Raw genomic sequence first — 18,426 nt, forward strand, 5'->3', positions numbered from 1 at the left:
AGCTGAAAGGGAATCTCCAGGGCCGGAGCCAATCACAACCTGCACCATCTAAGCCCACCCTTCAGCCAATCAGGAGTGGAGGCAGCATTGGTCGGCTTCCAGCACTCAGCCAATCAGGGAAATGGAAAGGAATTTAAAACTTGGAAGTGTATAACGCATGGTTTTTCTTCCGTATAAAAGTCACTGTATTTCCCATATTGTTTATGCTTGTACATTTTGGCACCCATTGTAGTACATAGCATCCCTTCTGCAGATTGGATAAATCCTCTGTATTTGCTTTCATCTGGTAGGTCCTGATCTCTGTTCCGGAACTGGGAAGGCCTGGCCCTTGAGCGCTCCAACTGGAGGTTAGCTGTGACCAGCAGTGTAGTGGAATTCGGAGAGGCACAAAGAAACGTGTCAAGAGGAAGGCGCGTCAAGCCAACCCTGACCAGGACTGCCTTCCATCTGGAATCCAATGTCCTCACTGTGGGAGAACATGCGGGTCAAGAATATGACTCCACAGTCACCTACGTACCCACCGCCAAGACACTATACTTGGAAGGCCATCATACTTGGATAATGAGGGATCGCCTAAGTAAGTAAGAGTACTATTATAACATGTATTAACTGCTTTGGAACAATTAATAATAATCAAAAACAACTACATTAACATGTAAAGAATAACGTTTCATGAAATTAATGAAATTTGCTTCTAGCAGCCTCCAGTGATTACTTCATAATTTTTTTTAAGCTCGGTGTTTATTTTACCTGAGGAAAGGAGAGCAAATTCATTTGCAAGGCCAACCTGCAGGCAATTTAAATGGAGCTTGTGAACCTTGAAGTCCTAATTGAACGCAGCATAGTTGTACTGTTATGCAACTGTGTTCTACATTAAGATCTTCATCAGCAAGAGAGCAAAGAAGGGTGGCAGGAGAAGGCTGGTGGGTTGATATCCCTGAGAAGCGACTGTTTCACATCGGGCCTTCTGGATGTTTTCAGTACCAAACCAGAACTGGGAACGTTCTGCTTCCATTACAGCACACACATACTTATTCGTGCAGCCCATCATTGTTCGGTCTATGTGGCTTCCATCTGCACACAAAAGAAAAAATGGGTGTTCAAGGGAATCGTCAACATTAGCAATGGTTCTCCAAGCAAAGGTTTGTCTGGTCTCTTTGCATTTGGCAGTATAGGGAAAGGGGGATGGATCAGTCCCACCTTGCCCTCCCAATCTGCGTCAAATGGCCACAGATCTCCAGAGAGCTCCTTGCCATTTCTGAGTGCCTTTGCTGTCATAAGTAAAAGTACCAACAGTGGCTAAAAGCTCTCCCTGAGCTCTATGCCATTCGGCAACAGAGATGGGGACAGCCAAGGTAAGGTGTCTATCCAGTGGGGTCAACTGTGTGAGATTTTCTGAAGTGTGAGGATTATGTTGGCTGTTACTGGTTTATGTTATTGTTTCTGTACTTTTTGTATTTTGTGTGTTGCACTTTTGAATGCTTTGTGAGCCATCCCAAGTCCATTTGGGAGATGATGGAGGGATATAATAAAGTTTATCATCTATTATTATTATTATTATTATTATTATTATTATTATTATTTATTTGGTCTCACTTGCTGGAAAAGTCCTCTGCCATTGCCACATTGGCTCTTAATGGAAGTGAACTGTAATCTTATACTAAGACAAACCTAAGGAATTTGTGGCTCTTCGGATGTTGTTACATCCCTAGGCAGCATAACCAATGACCAGCAAAGCTGAATCATCAAGAAACTATGAGAGGCTGCGGGGGGGGGGGGGGGGTCATTTGCCGATCAGAATATCCAAAGGAGCCACACAACCTCACTTTACCCTCCACATGTGAGCTCCCGTTGTTAGCCCCAGCTTCTGCCAACTTAGCAGTTTGAAAACATGCAAATAGGCATCGCTTCAGCGGGAAGTTAACAGTGCTCCATGCAGTCATGCTGGCCACATGACCTAGGAGGCATCTACAGCTTAGAAATGAAGGTGAGCACCACCTCCCAGAGTCAGACTCAACTAGACTTAATGTCAAGGGGAAACCTTTACCTTTACCTTACATAGAAGCTGATGTTTTCCACACAAAACAGTTGCATGCAACTTGTGTACAAACTACATCTTTAACAACAATTCTTCTGCACAGAAAATTGTATTTGTGCACAGAAATAACTGTTTCCTGTACAAAATAACCACAGGGAAACTTTGCATGGAAGAAAATTGAAAGGTTTTCCATCAGTCCAGGGTTCTTCTTCTTCTCAAAGGTCCACACCCCCAGAACACTTGAGAATCACATTCTTTGACCATTCTTCATATATATTTAAATATTTCTTTCCACCTCTAGAGAGAGAAGCTACTGACCACTTTGTGAGTGTTGTGCTGTTTCTGCAAGAAGCAGCAACAGACCGTGATACAGAGAAAGGGTAGCAAAGTGAGGAGGAGGAAGGTGGATTCGTGGACTGGGAAAAGGTGGATTTTGAAAAGCTGTATGGGCATAGCTATGAAAATGTTCTCCCCCCCTCCCCCAAAAAATTGGCTATTGTGTCAGTTCAATTGCACTTTGTGACAGTTTGCAATAGAACTTACCATGATTTTTGCACTTTAGATCTCACTCACATAGACATAGCTTTCCTCCTGCATCAACCCATAACTTGAACCCACCATCTAAGATGGTGGGCTCACTTGACCTCAGAGAAAAACCACAATCTTTTTGTAGAAGAAAAGAAAGGCACTGGTATCTGGTTTTCCAGCTCAGTACTGACCACCTGCAAAATGGGGGAGCAGTAAGACAACCTGCATATCAGTGTGAAATCACTCACTAGCTAATTCAAAATGTGAAGCCATCTCAAAGCATTGGAAATCTTTTCCAGTACAATTCACCATCTTTGTTTTGCAGCTGTCTGACCAGGCATGGCATCCGGGGCACCGCTTTCCATTTTGTTTTGTATCCACTGGTGGTACTGAAAATAGAAAGGAAAGAGTGTTCAATTCATTTCTGGTGGTCTTCCATCACAAAGTGCCCTTCAAAATATGTTGGACTATAACTCCCAGAAGCTTCCAGCCTAGGACATTGGGAAAGTGGATTGCAACACATTTAGGGGGCACAAAGTTGGAGCAGGCCACATTTAGGGTTGGTGTCCATGGTAATTCAAAGGTTAAAGCATGGCTATCTATACATTTATTTTTGAGTGGACTATAGTCAACTTCAGATAGGTTTAATCCACAAGGTGTGGTTATTAGTATTTAAATGGAGCTTCCATGTACCAAGGCAGTATTGCTGGAAGCAGCACTGGAGCTGTAACAGCTTCTGTTGTTTTTTGGGACATTACTATACTTAGCTAGGCTTATTGGAAGTACAGTCCAAAACATCCAAAAAGCACTGCATTTCATTCAGTTTCACTTGGAGAGGTGCCCAAATTAATGTTCTTTAGTTAGGTGGATTAAGAGGCTAGAATAGGATGATGATGCATTGGTAGTGGACAATATGTCAAAACCTTCAACTAATGGTTCTAAGTTTTAAGAGGATAGAGCTGAACTCACCATTAGAAGGACTTTTTGACCGTAAGAACAATTTAGTTCTTTCGCCTACAGAGGTAGAGAGAGAGCTTTCTTTCTCTGAATGTCTTTAAAAAGAGGCTGGACAGTTACCTAATAGAAATAGTAAACCTGTATAACTGGATTAAAATTTATATGGGAAAAATTATATTTTAGAAGATAGAGAATGGCAACAAGTTTAGTTGTCTTGGTCAGTGAAATCTGCCCACCAAAAAAATTTAACATGATATATCGGCAATATCTTATTCCAATATAATTGACATATATAGTGTTATATATAATAATAACACTGAAGAAACCATGAACTGTCTTCATACATGGTACCAATTATACCAATTATATAAATATTCTGGGAGGATATACCATCAGGAATTAGCAAAATGAAGGAATACCATATCATCATTGACTTGGGATTGGCACTACCGTGTTTCCCCGAAAATAAGACAGTGTCTTATATTAATTTTTGCTCCCAAAGGTGCTCTAGGTCTTATTTTCAAGGGATGTCTTATTTTTCCATGAAGAAGAATTCACATTTATTGTTGAACCAAAAAATGAACATTTATTATATACTGTACAGTATGTAACACCCCTAAGCAACGCGAACACTGGAAACCACCACGGAGGCCAATAAACAATCTAACATCTTTATTAAAGCAATAAAAGTTCTAAACAAAAATGAGCAGAGTATATAGTCCAGCAGTTGATCTTTTAGAGAAGATCAAAATTAGTCCAATATAATGAAGTGATATGTCCAGTATTAGAGTCCAAAGTCTATAATCCAAATAACCGAAACACACTCAAACTCTTTGGAAGTTTGAGTGAGGAAAGAGCAAGGTTTCACAGGGAGATTCTTGAAGTAAAGTCCAGAACAAGGATTCAAGGCTAGGCAAGGTATTTTGTGGTGGATCTGAAACGCAGTCCAAACTTCGCAAGGAGTGGAACACAACTCCCAGTCTACTTGTTAGTAAGCGCGCTGGAGGGCCGCTTGGGAGCTCAGGAACAAGAGACGATGTTCTTCTGTGAATAGTCACGTTGACACCGCAATAGGGAAAGCTCAGTGCAGAACTTTTATGGAAGTTCAAGAGCTTCCCCAAACAGGTGTTTAACTCCCTAAATCTTCCCAGAGAACGAAGGTGTTTCAACATCATACCAGATGCCTGCCTCCGCGAAACTTCCCAAGGGAAACAGTTTAATCACAATCGTCTCTCTCCACTAATCTCGCGCTTCGCCTTAGAAACTGTTTATGGGAGCGATGTGTTTTGAGAAAAGCCTTCCTATCAAACACCAAACTTTCTGGGGAACCAGGCTCTGTTTCAAGGGCATCCCTAATTGGCTCTGGCACGAAAATGTCAACAGGGGACATCTGGAATGGAACAGAATCTTGCTGAGCTGGGAAAAAGCCCAAATCCTCTTCAGTTTGATCTATGATGGCTGCGGGGTCATGGGCCAAAGGTCCCCGAGACATCACACAGTAGTTGTCATCATAAACCAGCATAACCAGACAAACTGTGAATCCTATCAAGAATTTCTTGTTACTACCAATATTTCCATGTACAACACTTTATGGTACGTACATTTACCAATCCTGCATGCTCTGGTGTTCTGTTCGGCGGGCATGCTTCCAAACAAAAACTTTGCTAGGTCTTATTTTCGGGGGAGGCCTTATATTTAGCAATTCAGCAAAACTTCTACTAGGTCTTATTTTCTGGGGATGTCTTATTTTAGGGAAAACAGGGTACAAATAAGAAAAGTCTTGTAGCCTGGTCAGATTCTGAGTGTTCAGAAGATGAGGCTGAGGATGCTGGGAGAGATTCAGAGGGCCCAGAGAGAAATTTTTGGAATCTCCTGGCAGTTCCCAGGAGAATGTTGAAAGCAGTTCCCAGAAGTGCAAACCAAAGGAAATTGGGGAGACAAATGTTTGTCGAGGCAAGAATAAGCCCAGGAAAGCAAGTGCAAAGGAAATGATCTCATGGGAGGGATTTTGGCTTTTTAAAAGTGGTTCATGTTGATACAATCTTTGTGAGAGCAACACTTCAAATATCTTCTCATCCACAGAAACCCATTGGATGTTCTTGACCAACCACCTTATCACACTAAGGCAAATTAGCCCCTTGCAACACTTTGAGGTCAGGGCCTGCCGAGCGCCATCACATGATGTTTGGCAAGCCCTGCCCCATTGTTTCTGGAACAATGGTATGGTAGCGTTGCAAGATGCTTCCTCGGCCATGATGGGAAATTAAGTGTTTTCCACCTATTTTCCCCATCTGATGGGGACAGGGCACCAACGCGTCTTGTCCCGTGCCCCTAATGTGATGGGGGAAGGAGGGCAGGCTCACAAAGAACAAGGAGGTGTTAGTGTGAAGAGGTCCCAAGTTACACTCTCTTCATCATAAAATGGAGGCAACCCTCCTCTGAATAAATGATATCAGAAATATCCTAGAACTTGGATGCAGTAAGTCAAGGTTCTCATGGAGGCACATAACAACAAGAAGGACCTTATCACATTAGGAAATACTTAGTTTCTGAGGCTGTTTGAAAATGATCACATGATGGGATGATCCCATCCCGACAGTATTCCATCAGAAGCTGTCTGCAAAGCGTCACAGAAACTGGTTATTTGCAGACAGAATACTAATTGTGTTTTTTTGAAATACTACAGATTCTTCTGCTGCTGAAACGTTTTTGTGTGGCCCTTATGCTGGTCTATAACCATAATAAAGATTTTTGATTTGTGTATGACAGAAAAATCTGTACGAAATGCGCATCCCATCACCAACTATACAACTTGTCATAATCAAATGTGATGAGGAGAATACGCATTCCATCTCAATAAGTATGCACCCAGTCCTAAACAAAAGATTATATCCCAATGTGACAATGTCCAAAGTGTAGAACTATGATTGTATAGCAGTACAACTGTAATTCACAATTACTTGAAGTTTACAGGTTGTGGACCAACACTCTTCTCGGACAAACCCTCCACATTTCCTACATTCCTCTCTTAAACAAGACACAAAGCAGCTAAGAAAATGAAGTTGGGGGAGTTGAAAATGTTATACATACATGAAACCATGGCATTATTGCATTCCTCTCCTTTGCAACAGACCCCATGTGACCTGTAGGTTCGTTTTTCATCCATATGAAAGTAAACTGGAGGGAATGTGCATCTGTAAGCATTGCCACAGCCTTTCGTGGTTTCATGATGTGACACTCCGCCTATGTGGAAAGACAGAAGGAGAGGAGAACGTTATTATTATTATCATCATAATTATTATTATTCAGAAGTCAGCAAAATTCCTAATTCTAAGACAAGTCGACTCTTTCATACTAATATCTACGGTCCCTGTGGCTGGTAATAATATATTAACAGGGAGGGGAACAAATTCCCCTGAGTTCAGATCCAAAGGTCTATATGACCCATATATTAAAAGAAAATACCTCTGTCCAACTTTTTCAATGATTTCCTTGGCCACTTCTGGACACTGGAATCAATTCTTCTTAGGGAAATGGGAATCAATAAACTTTATTCTAACCTATGTATGTCTAGTGAGGAGATGGACACAGAGTAAAGCATGAATCTTGACAAAACGCAGAGAAGAAGGAAACTAAGAAAATCCATAGAACTCCTGGAGACTTAGGCCAGGCCCTGAGTTCTGACAACTCCCCCCCACACACACACACACAACATTGGCAACATTGGAGAGCAAATAACCTCACACTGGGAAATGGAATGTGTATGGGTTTTTAAAAAATGAAAAACAGCGGCAAATATCACCATGTCCCACCACATTTGTCTCATCTGAAGAGCTCAGGGATTCAGTCCATAGTGCTTCCACAACCTCCAATACCTCACACGTGAAAACAAGAACACAGGTGGATAAGCAACACCAGAGTGTGGTCAAAATGGGAGAAGTTATTTCTGTTGAAAAACGTACAGGCAAGTACAGGCTGAAGCAGTTTGCTTTTGCCTGAACTTACTGGGAAGTACAAGATTCCATCCCTCTTCTCCTCTTTCTTCTGCTTTTGCACTTTGCACTCAGTATACAGCAATTGGTCAAAACTGAGGACAAGGGAGGGAAGTGGGAGGAGGTGAGAAAAATGGGGGCATTGTAATAGCAGCTGAACTATGGCATGCCAGAGAGATAATCAGATCTGTCCTTATCAAATTGGGACAGTTTGAGGGCAAGTGCTTCTGTGAAAGCAATTTCCAAACCAGTTACCAATGAATTTGCTTCATTTAGTTGATGAACCATCCACTCACCATTTATGTCCACAGTATATGTGATTACACAGGTTTCTTCGCCTTTTTTACAAGTCTCCATGGTGCCTGAACAATTCCTGCCCGAACCAGTACATGTTTCACATTGTAGAGAAGCAGCTGAAGGAGGGAAGAAAACATAATAATAATAATAATAATAATAATAATAATAATAATAATAATAATAACAACAACAACAACAACTGGAAGAACATACCTGATACAAAAGGATCCAGCAAAAGGAGCAGCACCAGGAAACTACAGGCCAATAACGTGTCTGCCCACTATGTTTAAACTACTGACTGGCATCATAGCTGACAGAATTCAAGACTATCTTGAAGAAAAAAACATCTTGCCAGATGAACAGAAAGGCAACAAACGGAAAAGCAGGGGCACAAAAGACCAGTTATTGATTGACAAAATGATTCTGGAGAACTGTAAGAGCCGAAAAGCTAATCTTCACATGACGTGGATTGACTACAAAAAGGCCTTTGACTCACTCCCACACAGCTGGATCATCAAGTGCCTGGACGCCATCGGGATTAGTAAAAACGTTGGCACCTTCATTGAAAACATGATGGAGCACTGGAAAACTGAACTGTTTGTTGGAAATGAAAGTTATGGACTTGTCAACATCAGAAGAGGAATTTTCCAGGGAGACTCATTGTCCCCTCTGCTTTTCATTATTGCCATGATCCCTCTGTCAACAATCTTACAAAAAACAAATCTCGGCTACCAAACATCTAAGAATTCTCACAAAATTTCACATTTGATGTACATGGATGACCTGAAGCTATATGGGAAAACGGAAACTGAAATCCAATCTCTGACCAACACTGTCCGAATTTTTAGCACTGATATCAACATGGAGTTTGGTTTGGACAAATGTTTGACAGTGGCATTGAAGAAGGGAAAAATAATTGAAAGTGAGGGCATCAATATGCCCAATGGCCAAACAATAAGGTGTCACCAGCCAGAGGCCTATAAATATCTGGGCATATTACAGCTGGACAACATCAAGCATGAACATGTGAAAACTGTGGTCAGTAAAGAATACACACAAAGGGTCAGAAAAATTCTCAAAAGCAAGCTCAATGGAGGCAACACCATCAAGGCCATAAACACCTGGGCCATACCTGTCATAAGATATACTGCTGGCATTATAAACTGGACACAGATGGAACTGGACAATTTGGACAGAAAAACAAGAAAACTCATGACCATTCATCATTCACTGCACCCTCGCAGTGATGTTGACCGGCTGTATCTGCCTAGAAGATCAGGGGGCAGAGGACTCTTGCAAGTAAAACAAGCAGTCAAAGAAGAAGAACATGCCCTGGCAGAATATGTAAAACAAAGTGAAGAACCTGCTTTGATTGAAGTCAAAAATCAGAAACTCCTCAAAGCACAGCAGACAAAAAACCAGTACAAGAAAACCGCACTACAAACTAGAGCTGACAGCTGGCACAACAAAACACTGCATGGAAAGTTCCTTGATAAAATTGAAGGAAAAGCTGATAAAGAGAAGACCTGGCTCTGGCTCACGAATGGGACCCTGAAGAAGGAGACAGAAGGCCTGATCCTTGCAGCCCAGGAGCAAGCCATCAGAACAAATGCAATCAAGGCCAAGATCGAAAAATCAGCTGATGACCCAAAGTGCAGACTGTGCAAGGAAACCGATGAAACCATTGATCAGATCCTCAGCTGCTGTAAGAAAATTGCACAGACAGACTACAAACAGAGGCACAACTATGTGGCCCAAATGATTCATTGGAACCTATGCCTCAAGTATCACCTCCCTGCAGTTAAGAACTGGTGGGATCACAAACCTGCAAAGGTTGTGGAAAATGAACACGCAAAGATACTGTGGGACTTCCGAATCCAGACTGACAAAGTTCTGGAACACAACACACCAGACATCACAGTTGTGGAAAAGAACAAGGTTTGGATCATTGATGTTGCCATCCCAGGTGACAGTCGCATTGAAGAAAAACAACAGGAAAAACTCAGCCGCTATCAGGACCTCAAGATTGAACTTCAAAGACTCTGGCAGAAACCAGTGCAGGTGGTCCCAGTGGTGATGGGCACACTGGGTGCCGTGCCAAAAGATCTCAGCCGGCATTTGGAAACAATAGACATTGACAAAATTACGATCTGCCAACTGCAAAAGGCCACCTTACTGGGATCTGCACGCATCATCCGAAAATACATCACACAGTCCTAGACACTTGGGAAGTGTTCGACTTGTGATTTTGTGAAACGAAATCCAGCATATCTATCTTGTTTGCTGTGTCATACAACGTCGTTGTGTCAATAATAATAATAATAATAATAATAATAATAATAATAATAATAATAATTTGGAAACAATAGACATTGACAAAATTACGATCTGCCAGCTACAAAAGGCCACCCTGCTGGGATCTGCGCGCATCATCCGAAAATACATCACACAGTCCTAGACGCTTGGGAAGTGTTCGACTTGTGATTTTGTGATATGAAATCCAGCATATCTATCTTGTTTGCTGTGTCATAATAAAATAATAATATAATATAATATGGTAATCTTTTTTAATGGATAAAAATTCCAGTGTCCTGCCAGGCTGGATGATATTTGTATCACACTAAAGGCAATTCTGCTCCAGACTGGCCTCAGAATAAATGGCCAGTGCAAAAACAGCCCCAGGAAATGTAACTTGCCCAAAGTCACCTTTTAGTTTTCTTTGAGCAGCAGACAGAATCCTGACTTCTAGTCCAACATTCAATCCATTTGGATCAAACACACTGGTTCAAAGGAATTTTATCAGTTTATTAACAAACAGAGCTTTCCTTCTTAACTGAACTCAATGTGATTCTAGAGTATATCTACTTTGGTCAGATCTCACCTAGAAAACTGTATCAAGTGCTGGGCGCACAATTCAGGAAATATATTGAGGGATTTAAATTGGATTTAAATTGCAGGGAAAATTGATCTACCCAATATTAGGAATAAAATCCTGTTGGTAAGAGTGGTTTGGCAGTGGGATATGTTGCTTGGGAGGCTGGTGGGTTCACCGTATTTGGAGATTTTTAAAACAAGCCTGGCTGTTTGCCTGCTAGGAGTGCTTTGATATGCATTCTTGCATGGCAGAATGGGACTGGACTGTATGGCCCTTGTAATATCTTCTAACTCTATAATTCTATGATTCAAGTGTTTTGAACATCATCCAAGTTGAAATATATCCCTGGTGGACAACTACGTACATCTTACTTACCAGTTGTTAGAATTGTGCCAAATAGGAGAAGCTTGAGAAGCAGGCATGGTGAATCCATAAAACTCTCCCTTGTGTCAAGTCAGGCTCTCCAGCTTAAAAGGCCTGTAATGACATTCAAGGGAAGCATGTTTGGAAAGCAAGAATGCACCATAGTTAGCATTTAAGCCTATTTCATAATTCTGGGGCATCAGCTAGATCCACAATGCCAACTAATGCAGGATATTACATGGTCAATGTGGACCCGCATAACCCCACTCTCATTTGTTCCCCATTTATTTCAGAGAAGTCCCAGAAAATATTGTGCTGTTTCTAACTTTAGTGTCTTTGAACCAAATAATAAGACATACTTGAGCATACTATTGTGCCTTCAAGGCATAAGGACCACCTGATTTCAGAGAAACAGAACTTTTTAGCTGGCTAGGATCCCAGTTCAACTCGTGATATTTCCCAGAAGTGAAGAAATGTCATAGAGACAGCCAGGACCCAACCCAAGGTGTGTCTATTTAAAATGCCCATGTGGCTGAGCCCAGCCAAAGCAGATCTCGTGAATCAATGGGATTTGCATGGATTATTAAACATTTGTATCCATGAGTGTAGTGTAGTTGTACCTATGTAATAATTTTCAGGCATATCACCATGTTGTTGTTTTCCAAAGCTTTAAGGATTTTACTTTAAAAAGGTAAAGGTTTTCCCCTAACATTAAGTCTAGTCGTGCCCGACTCTAGGGGTTGGTGCTCATCTCCATTTTTAAGCTGAAATGCTGGCGTTGTCCATAAGTAGGTAAAAGTAAAGGTTTCCCCTGACATTAAGTCCATGTCTGGGGTTGGTGCTCATCTCCATTTCTAAGCCAAAGAGCCGGTGTTGTCCTTAGACACCTCCAGTGTTCATGTGGCCAGCATGACTGCATGGAGCGCCATTACCTTCCCGCCGGAGTGGTACTTATTGATCTACTCACATTTTGCATGTTTTCAAACTGCTAGGTTTGCAGAAGCTGGAGCTAACAGCAGGCACTCACTTCGCTCCCCGGATTCGAACCTGCGACCTTTCGGTCTGCAAGTTCAGCAGCTCAGTGCTTTAACACACTGTGCCATTGGAGGCTCCTGGCGTTGTCCATAGATGCCTCCAAAGTCATGTGGCTGGCATGACTGCATGGAGTGCCATTACTTTCCCGCCAGAGCAGTAGCTATGGATCTGCTCTCATTTACATGTTTTTGAACTGCTAGGTTGCCAGAAGCTGGAGCTGACAGCGGGAGCTCACTCCGCTCCCCAGATTCGAATCACTGACCTTTCAATCAGCAAGTTCAGCAGCTCAGCAGTTTTACTCACTGCTCTACCAGGGGCTCCATTTTACTTTAATCTAATTTCCTGCCATTGTGTATTTTTATTATATTTTGATTTGACTGCACACAGACAGTCCCAAAGTTATGAACAAGATAGGTTCTGTTGGTTTGTTCTTAAGATTAATTTGTTTGTAAGTCAGAACAGTTACAATATGGATTGGTGAGAATCATAGAATCATAGAATAGTAGAGTTGGAAGACACCTCATGGGCCATTTAGTCCAATCCCCCGCTAAGAAGCAGGAAATCGCATTCAAAGCACCCCCAACAGATAGCCATCCAGCCTCTACTTAAAAGCCTCCAAAGAAGGAGCCTCCACCACAGTCTGGGGGAGAGAGTTCCACTGTTGAACAGCCCTCACAGTGAGGAAGTTCTTCCTGATGTTCAGGTGGAATCTCCTTTCCTGTAGTTTGAAGCCATTGTTCCATTGCATCCTAGTCTGCAGGGCAGCAGAAAACAAGCTTACTCCCTCCTCCCTATGACTTCCCTTCACGTATTTGTACATGGCTATCATGTCTCCTCTCAGCCTTCTCTTCTGCAGGCTAAACATGCCCAGCTCTTTAAGCCACTCCTCATAGGGCTTGTTCTCCAGACCCTTAATCATTTTAGTCGCCCTCCTCTGGACGCTTTCCAGCTTGTCAACATCTCCCTTCAACTGCGGTGCCCAAAATTGGACACAGTATTCCAGGTGAGGTCTGACCAAGGCAGAATAGAGGGGGAGCAGGACTTCCCTTGATCTAGACGCTATTCCCCTATTGATGCAGGCCAGAATCCCATTGACTTTTTTAGCTGCTGCATCACATTGCTGGCTCATGTTTAACTTGTTGTCCACAAGGACTCCAAGGTCTTTTTTGCACACACTGCTGTCAAGCCAGGCGTCCCCCATTCTGTATCTTTGCATTCCATTTTTTCTGCCGAAGTGAAGTATCTTGCATTTGTCCCTGTTGAACTTCATTTTGTTAGTTTCGGCCCATCTCTCTAGTCTGTCAAGATCGTTTTGAATTCTGCTCCTTTCTTCTGGAGTGTTAGCTATCCCTCCCAGTTTGGTGTCGTCTGCAAACTTGATGATCGTGCCTTCTAACCCTTCGTCTAAGTCGTTAATAAAGATGTTGAACAGAACCAGGCCCAGGACAGAGCCCTGCGGCACTCCACTCGTGACTTCTTTCCAAGATGAAGACGACGCATTGGTGAGCACCCTTTAGGTTCGTTCGATTAGCCAATAACAGATCCACCTAACTGTAGTTTTGTCTAGCCCACATTTTACTAGTTTGTTTGCCAGAAGGTCGTGGGGGACTTTGTTGAAGACCTTACTGAAATCCAGGTACGCTACATCCACAGCATTTCCTGTATCGACCCAACTCGTAACTCTATCGAAAAAAAGAGATCAGATTAGTCTGGCATGACTTGTTTTTGGTAAATCCGTGTTGACTATTAGCAATGACTGCATTTGTTTCTAAATGTTCACAGACCACTTCCTTAATGATCTTTTCCAGAATCTTGCCTGGTATCGACGTGAGGCTGACCGGACAGTAATTGTTTGGGTCGTTCTTTTTCCCCTTCTTGAAGATAGGGACCACATTCGCCCTCCTCCAATCTGCTGGGACTTCTCCTGTTCTCCAAGAACTCTCGAAGATAATTGCCAGTGGTTCTGAAATAACTTCCGCTAGTTCCTTCAATACTCTTGGATGTAGCTGATCTGGCCCTGGGGACTTGAATTTGTTTAGAGAGGCCAGGTGTTCCTGGACAACTTGTTTCCCTATTTGGGGTTGGATTTCCCCCAATCCTTCGTCCATTCCATGTTGCTGAGGTTGAAGATGGCTTTCTTTTTGTGAGAAGACTGAGGCAAAGAAGGCATTAAGTAGTTCTGCCTTTTCCCTGTCCCTTGTCACCAAAAGCTTCAGTGGAGACTCAATTTCCCTAAGATAACACTTTCAGTGGTGAATTTCCCTCCCTAGGGGTAGATTTCTCTTACTTCTTGTTATCTCATCCCCATTCTTGATTAAGAGTCCTTTGTTCATTGGATGTTTATGTCTTAGGGACTGCCAGTCTTTGTTACCTTATTTTGTATTGAACTTCATTGGTTGGTAGTTGGATAGCATGATTTGCAGTTACATTGCACTGGTTTCCTCATATGTATGTGAGTTTGTGTAGTAAGTGTGCCTTTGGCCAAATTATCTGTCTTCATATACGCTGTTGGTGAAAGGAGGAGGAGGGACAACAACAGATGTTTCTTCTATCAGTTCTATGCTTCTCTTCCTCCTATCCCATTCCACTTCTCAAATAACCTTTTGTAATTTTTACAGGGGCTTTATCTGGAACATCTTTTTCTATGAAAAAAGAGCAATGACATTGAAATAAATTGATTTTCTATTTGTTTATATAACTAAAAATATTAAATGAAAGGGCAGTTTCATTTGAAGATTTCTTAAATGACCATGCACCTCTAATTCTGAAGTATTTTTGGATATAAAATTCCCTCAAACAGTTTTTAGATCAGAGTAAAATATTGCCCTTCCTGCCCCTCTGAATGATGCCATGGAGCAGTAGGAGAGAATCTGTTTCAGAAAGGATGGAATTGTCCCCACTCACCTATGAGCAGGAAGCAGGTAGGGTGCAAGTTGAGATGTTGACTAGAGGTTGGACAATTGAAAGATGTGAAGCAGGGGGAAGAGAGAGGTGTTGCCATGACAGATATTGCCATGACATTATTACATAGTACGACTCTTCTCCTGGATCACAGTTGGTTGGTTGGTCACATCACAGCCCTGTGGGACCTGGAGGATCTACAGAGGGGATTTTGTCCAAGCATGATTATAGAGGTAATGGCAATTCTTGTGTGCCTTCAAGTTGACTCTGGCTTGAATCGATCCTAACACACATCATTGGATTTTCTTGAGAAGATTTCTTCAAAAGAAATTTACTGTCCCCTTCCTCTAAGAGTGGCCACCATCTTTTAAAAGAGTGTTAACCTCTGATCTTTTGTGTTTAATGAAGGTTTTTGTGCAAATTCACTATAGATTTCCACCAACATTACACGCATTAAACCAGAAGTAGCCCCTTTTAACTTCAATAGACAGAATCCCCCAGTGAGTGTGATCAATATTAACAGTTTAAACTTGCTAGTAGGAGGGATGGTGAACATTGGTCAAGGAGGTAGTGTTGCTTTCCTTCTCAACATCCCCCCTCCTCCCATAAAAGATATACATGTTAGACTTGTGCATTTTGGCTGAATCGTGATCCATTTCTGCTATCCAAATTTTGGCGGACCAGGGGATCCATTTTTGCACACATCCCAAAAATGGGCAGCCATCCGAAAAGCCATTTTCAGTCCACAGCCAAGACATGCAGCAAGATCAAATCCATTGGCAGCAATGGGGGGGGGGCTTCATGGGCTCCCCTTCCCATCATTTTTAGGGCTATCAGGATGAAAATGGCCACATTTGGAGGACACCTTTACCTCTGTTAGCCCACCAAGTTTCATAACATTTGGGTCATCCTCTGATTTTTAGGAATTTCTTTTCTTTCAAGAAATATAATCTCCTTTAAAAATTCCCCCCCCCCCAAAAAAAAAGTATCCCCCGCTGACCCTGCCCTGTAACTTCTCCGGGAGCAGCAGCAGGGCACTATTTTTTCTTGCCAAATGTCAAGGATGCAATTCTACAGCCCACTATTACACTTATTTTACTAATTTAAAAAACAACAACAACTTCTTCCAAAGTTTTTGCATTTTTTGTTTTCACAACATACTGGAAGAGACTAACATCCCACTATCCACAAGCAAGCAAGCAGCATGTCCTATTATTAGAAAAACACTCCTGTATAATACACTGGGGGAAAACATTTTCAAAATGTATTGTGGGAAATCTAGCCATGTTTGGAAAAAACAATGTTTTTGAGCATACTATATTATTTTAAGTCTTAGCGGTTCAGAGCAGGTCATCAGCTTCACTGATTCAGAAAGGCAAGGCAGACAGGAAGCTGACAACTGAAGATCAGCCACGTGATCCATTTTGGTAAAAAAAAAAATCCATGGTGGCAGACTTTTGCCGTTATGGGTGTCAAACAAGCCAAACAAGCAGAAGGCAAGCATCCAAAATGACAAAATGAATCTATGCACAAGCCTGATACATATATATATATATATATATATATATATATATATATATATATATCTTGGGGTTATGTCACCAATAGACTGCTAGCTCTTCACTAATTTTTCTAGGTTTTGTATAAGAGACATATCTAAATTGCATTGGTGTTGATTTAGAAAAATATACATAGAGCAAATGTCAACAAAGAATGACCCTTCTGCTGTTACCAACTTACAACTTACAGCTCCTAATATCTCGTAGATCACTCGAGCCCCCGGTGGCATAGTGGGTTAAAGCCTTGTGACTTGAAGGTTGGGTTGCTGACCTGAAGACTGCCAGGTTAGAATCCATCCGGGGGAGAGCTCCCTCTATCAGCTCCAGCTCCATGTGGGAACATGAAAGAAGCCTCCCACAAGGATGGTAAAAACATCAAAAACATCCGGGCGTCCCCTGGGCAATGTCCTTTCAGATGGCCAATTCTCTCACACCAGAAGCAACTTGCAGTTTCTCAAGTTGCTCCTGACACAAAAAAAACCTCTGCTTAAATAATCAAAACTTTGTATGATTCAGAATTACTGGAAATGACTGTGATGATCATCTGGAATTATTTGTGCAACCAAGAACTTACCAGCAGTTGTTAGATCCTTTTGTCAGCCCTTACTGCTCTTTGGTCTTAGTTGCAGGAGGACTCTTTTTAGAATGTCTATGGATTCTGTCTGAATAGGCCTTTGTTTCCTTGTGTTCTAACCAAGAACCTTTGTACTGCTCTAGCAATTTGACTCAACTATTGCGAGATTCAGTCTGAAATATTTAAATGCATTTTAAAACATCTTTGGGATATCAAACCATTTACATTATACAATTAACCACAAAGAATTCAGTGGTACATCTCCTTCTTTATCCTGCAGCCCTGATAGATTATTTAAAAGAGAGGCCAATTTATTTTCTAAAATCTCTGTTTTTGCTCAGCCCAGTAAAGCTGACAGACCTACAGGCAAGGGTCATTTCTTTGTTGTGCAAATGTTCCTCTTTCTTTTTTTATTTTTACTACTCAAGGTACCTCCAGCAGGAGACAGTGAATTAAAGGAGGAAACTGAGGACAGAAATCTGACTAGAAAAAGATTAGGACATGAATATTGGAGAACCATGCTTTTCTTCAGTTGACTGTAACAAAAGTCCCCTTCTAAAAGAAAGCGAGCGAGCGAGCGAGCGAGCGAGAGAGAGAGAGAGAGAGAGAGAGAGAGAGAGATTACAGTAAAGCTAAAATACCCTGAAACATATCTTCAAACATTTCACAAATGAAAACCATGACACATGAGGCCAAGCAACATTAAAGGTAGATCAAATTGGCAATGAAAGAACACAAGGGAGAGGCTACAAAATGTGTTCTTACTGAACCTATTGTGAATGACAAGATTCTGCCTCTTCCTGTTACCTCCACCTGCAAAATTGAATGCAAATTACTTTTGCACTGTGAGTCCAGTCTGTAGTAAATAGAGGACAAAAAAGTAATTTTAATTTTAAGGGTTTTTTTTTTTCAATTACAGCTTTTTGGGTTAGGTTGGACTAGATGGCTTTGGGGTCCTTTAGAGGAAACTTTAGAGGCTCATTTTTCTATCATTTTCATGGCTATCGGGATGAAACTTGGGAAACTTCTAGAACACATTTACAACTGTAATTCTTTACAACTGTTTCATGACATTTCACTCATCCACTGATCATTTGGAATTTTTTAAAGTTTTTAGAAATAGCATTTTAAAAAACAAGAGAGTTATCCTTTGAATTTCCCCACAGCGACAGAACATGAGTAGGGCATCATTCATGCCAAGTTTCGGAATGTTTCACTCCTGCACTGATTTTTAGGATGTTTTAAAAAAATTATATCTCTCCTACGTACAGGAAAAAAACCCAGGGAATTCTGGGACTCGAAGTCCA

At 41.6% G+C, this 18,426-nt stretch overlaps 1 protein-coding gene across 2 annotated transcripts; it reads right to left on the reverse strand.

The window, feature by feature from the left end:
• Positions 1 to 732: 732 nt before the first annotated feature.
• LOC100551746 (phospholipase A2 inhibitor gamma subunit B) lies at positions 733 to 17,232 on the reverse strand. Of its 2 annotated transcripts, none has more exons than XM_003222816.4 (6): positions 17,120 to 17,232; positions 11,063 to 11,164; positions 7,812 to 7,928; positions 6,614 to 6,766; positions 2,815 to 2,955; positions 733 to 1,074 (listed from the first exon to the last, which is right to left on the reverse strand). In XM_003222816.4, the coding sequence occupies exons 2-6, from the start codon at positions 11,118 to 11,120 to the stop codon at positions 869 to 871; spliced, it is 675 nt and encodes a 224-aa protein (XP_003222864.1). In that variant the 5' UTR covers positions 11,121 to 11,164; positions 17,120 to 17,232; the 3' UTR covers positions 733 to 868. The 2 variants fall into 2 exon arrangements, with proteins under 2 accessions (XP_003222864.1, XP_003222863.1); XM_003222815.4 differs by lacking the exon at positions 17,120 to 17,232 and adding an exon at positions 14,990 to 15,183.
• Between the last annotated feature and the right edge of the window lie 1,194 nt (positions 17,233 to 18,426).

Source organism: Anolis carolinensis, unplaced genomic scaffold, assembly GCF_035594765.1.
Source record: "Anolis carolinensis isolate JA03-04 unplaced genomic scaffold, rAnoCar3.1.pri scaffold_10, whole genome shotgun sequence".
Lineage (NCBI taxonomy): Eukaryota > Metazoa > Chordata > Lepidosauria > Squamata > Dactyloidae > Anolis > Anolis carolinensis.

Bases quoted from the DNA above. Each gene is read 5' to 3' on its own strand.
- LOC100551746 (XM_003222816.4), bottom strand. From the start codon at position 11,120: ATGGATTCACCATGCCTGCTTCTCAAGCTTCTCCTATTTGGCACAATT. The intron at 2,956-6,613 runs GTATGTATAACA...TTCTATTTTCAG, and splicing joins CAATAATGCCATGGTTTCAT to TACCACCAGTGGATACAAAA. The intron at 1,075-2,814 runs GTGAGTGATTTC...TTTTGTGTGCAG, and splicing joins TTCACATTTTGAATTAGCTA to ATGGAAGCCACATAGACCGA.